The sequence below is a fragment of the Vombatus ursinus genome, unplaced genomic scaffold (assembly GCF_900497805.2).
Source record: "Vombatus ursinus unplaced genomic scaffold, bare-nosed wombat genome assembly UNPS02011916.1, whole genome shotgun sequence".
Taxonomy (NCBI): Eukaryota; Metazoa; Chordata; class Mammalia; order Diprotodontia; family Vombatidae; genus Vombatus; species Vombatus ursinus.
The window spans coordinates 4387093-4388178 of record NW_020951694.1 but is presented as its reverse complement, the minus strand read 5'-3'; the positions used below and the strand labels follow the sequence as shown (position 1 = coordinate 4388178).

At 43.9% G+C, this 1086-nt stretch overlaps 1 protein-coding gene across 1 annotated transcript; it reads right to left on the bottom strand.

The window, feature by feature from the left end:
- Positions 1-212: 212 nt before the first annotated feature.
- LOC114039448 (histone H4) lies at positions 213-670 on the bottom strand. Its single transcript, XM_027857215.1, has one exon. It carries the CDS (start codon positions 590-592, stop codon positions 281-283), a length of 312 nt encoding a protein of 103 aa, XP_027713016.1. The 5' UTR covers positions 593-670; the 3' UTR covers positions 213-280.
- Between the last annotated feature and the right edge of the window lie 416 nt (positions 671-1086).

Genomic DNA, 1086 nt, shown 5'->3' with positions numbered 1-1086 from the left:
TCACTGCGGAATGTAGAGCAATCCAAAATAAAGGACCTAGATGCACACTTTTGCTTCCAGCCCTCCAAACACTAGAATGTGAGAATTATATCTAGACCCCAGAATCTGTAGTAAGTCTTATCTCTTAAAATCGCACAATGAATTCAGAACCCTTGTAAAACAGCTCTTTAAAAGAAATAGTGGCGGCCCTGAAAAGAGCCTTAGGAGAGATTGGGGAGGAGAGAGGGGTAAGGAGGGGAAAAGAGCAAAGTTGTTCTTTTTTTGAAGACAGGCCGAAAACTCAACCACCGAAACCATAGAGAGTGCGGCCCTGACGTTTGAGTGCATACACCACGTCCATGGCAGTCACAGTCTTCCTTTTGGCGTGCTCAGTGTAAGTCACGGCATCGCGGATAACATTCTCCAAGAATACCTTGAGCACCCCACGGGTTTCTTCATAGATGAGCCCCGAGATCCGCTTGACGCCGCCACGCCGAGCAAGACGACGAATGGCAGGTTTGGTAATGCCTTGGATGTTATCCCGCAGCACCTTCCTATGCCGCTTGGCACCCCCTTTCCCCAAACCTTTGCCTCCTTTACCGCGCCCAGACATGGCGAAAAGGACAGCGAAAAGAACAGAAATCAGAATAATGAATGGCAAGCGCGGGAAGAACGCCTTATATAACCTAGTGCGGACCTATTAGAAAACTGAAAGTGAGTTGGGGGGGAGAAAGATGGCGGGGGGAGAGGGAGGAAAGGAGGGGCGGAAAAAAAAAATCTACCGTAGTCTCCACCCCTATGCTATCTATTATTAGTTCCCTCAACGAAGTATGGGAAAAGATGACCAATAGAATTCGACCACCACATCTTGTAATGGGAAATAAAACTACTTTTGCCAAGAAAACGTCTTGATTGGTGCTAGATTCTAATCCTCATTTTTGCTTAAGTCACAGAAACACTATTAGATCACTTCCAATAAAACGAAAGTATCTTTTTTTTTTCAGGTTTTCCAAGCTATATGGAGCGTGACTAAGAACAAAACAAATCCTTAATTTAAATTATACATATGAAAAACAATGCATAATATTAACTTATGTAATTCTATAC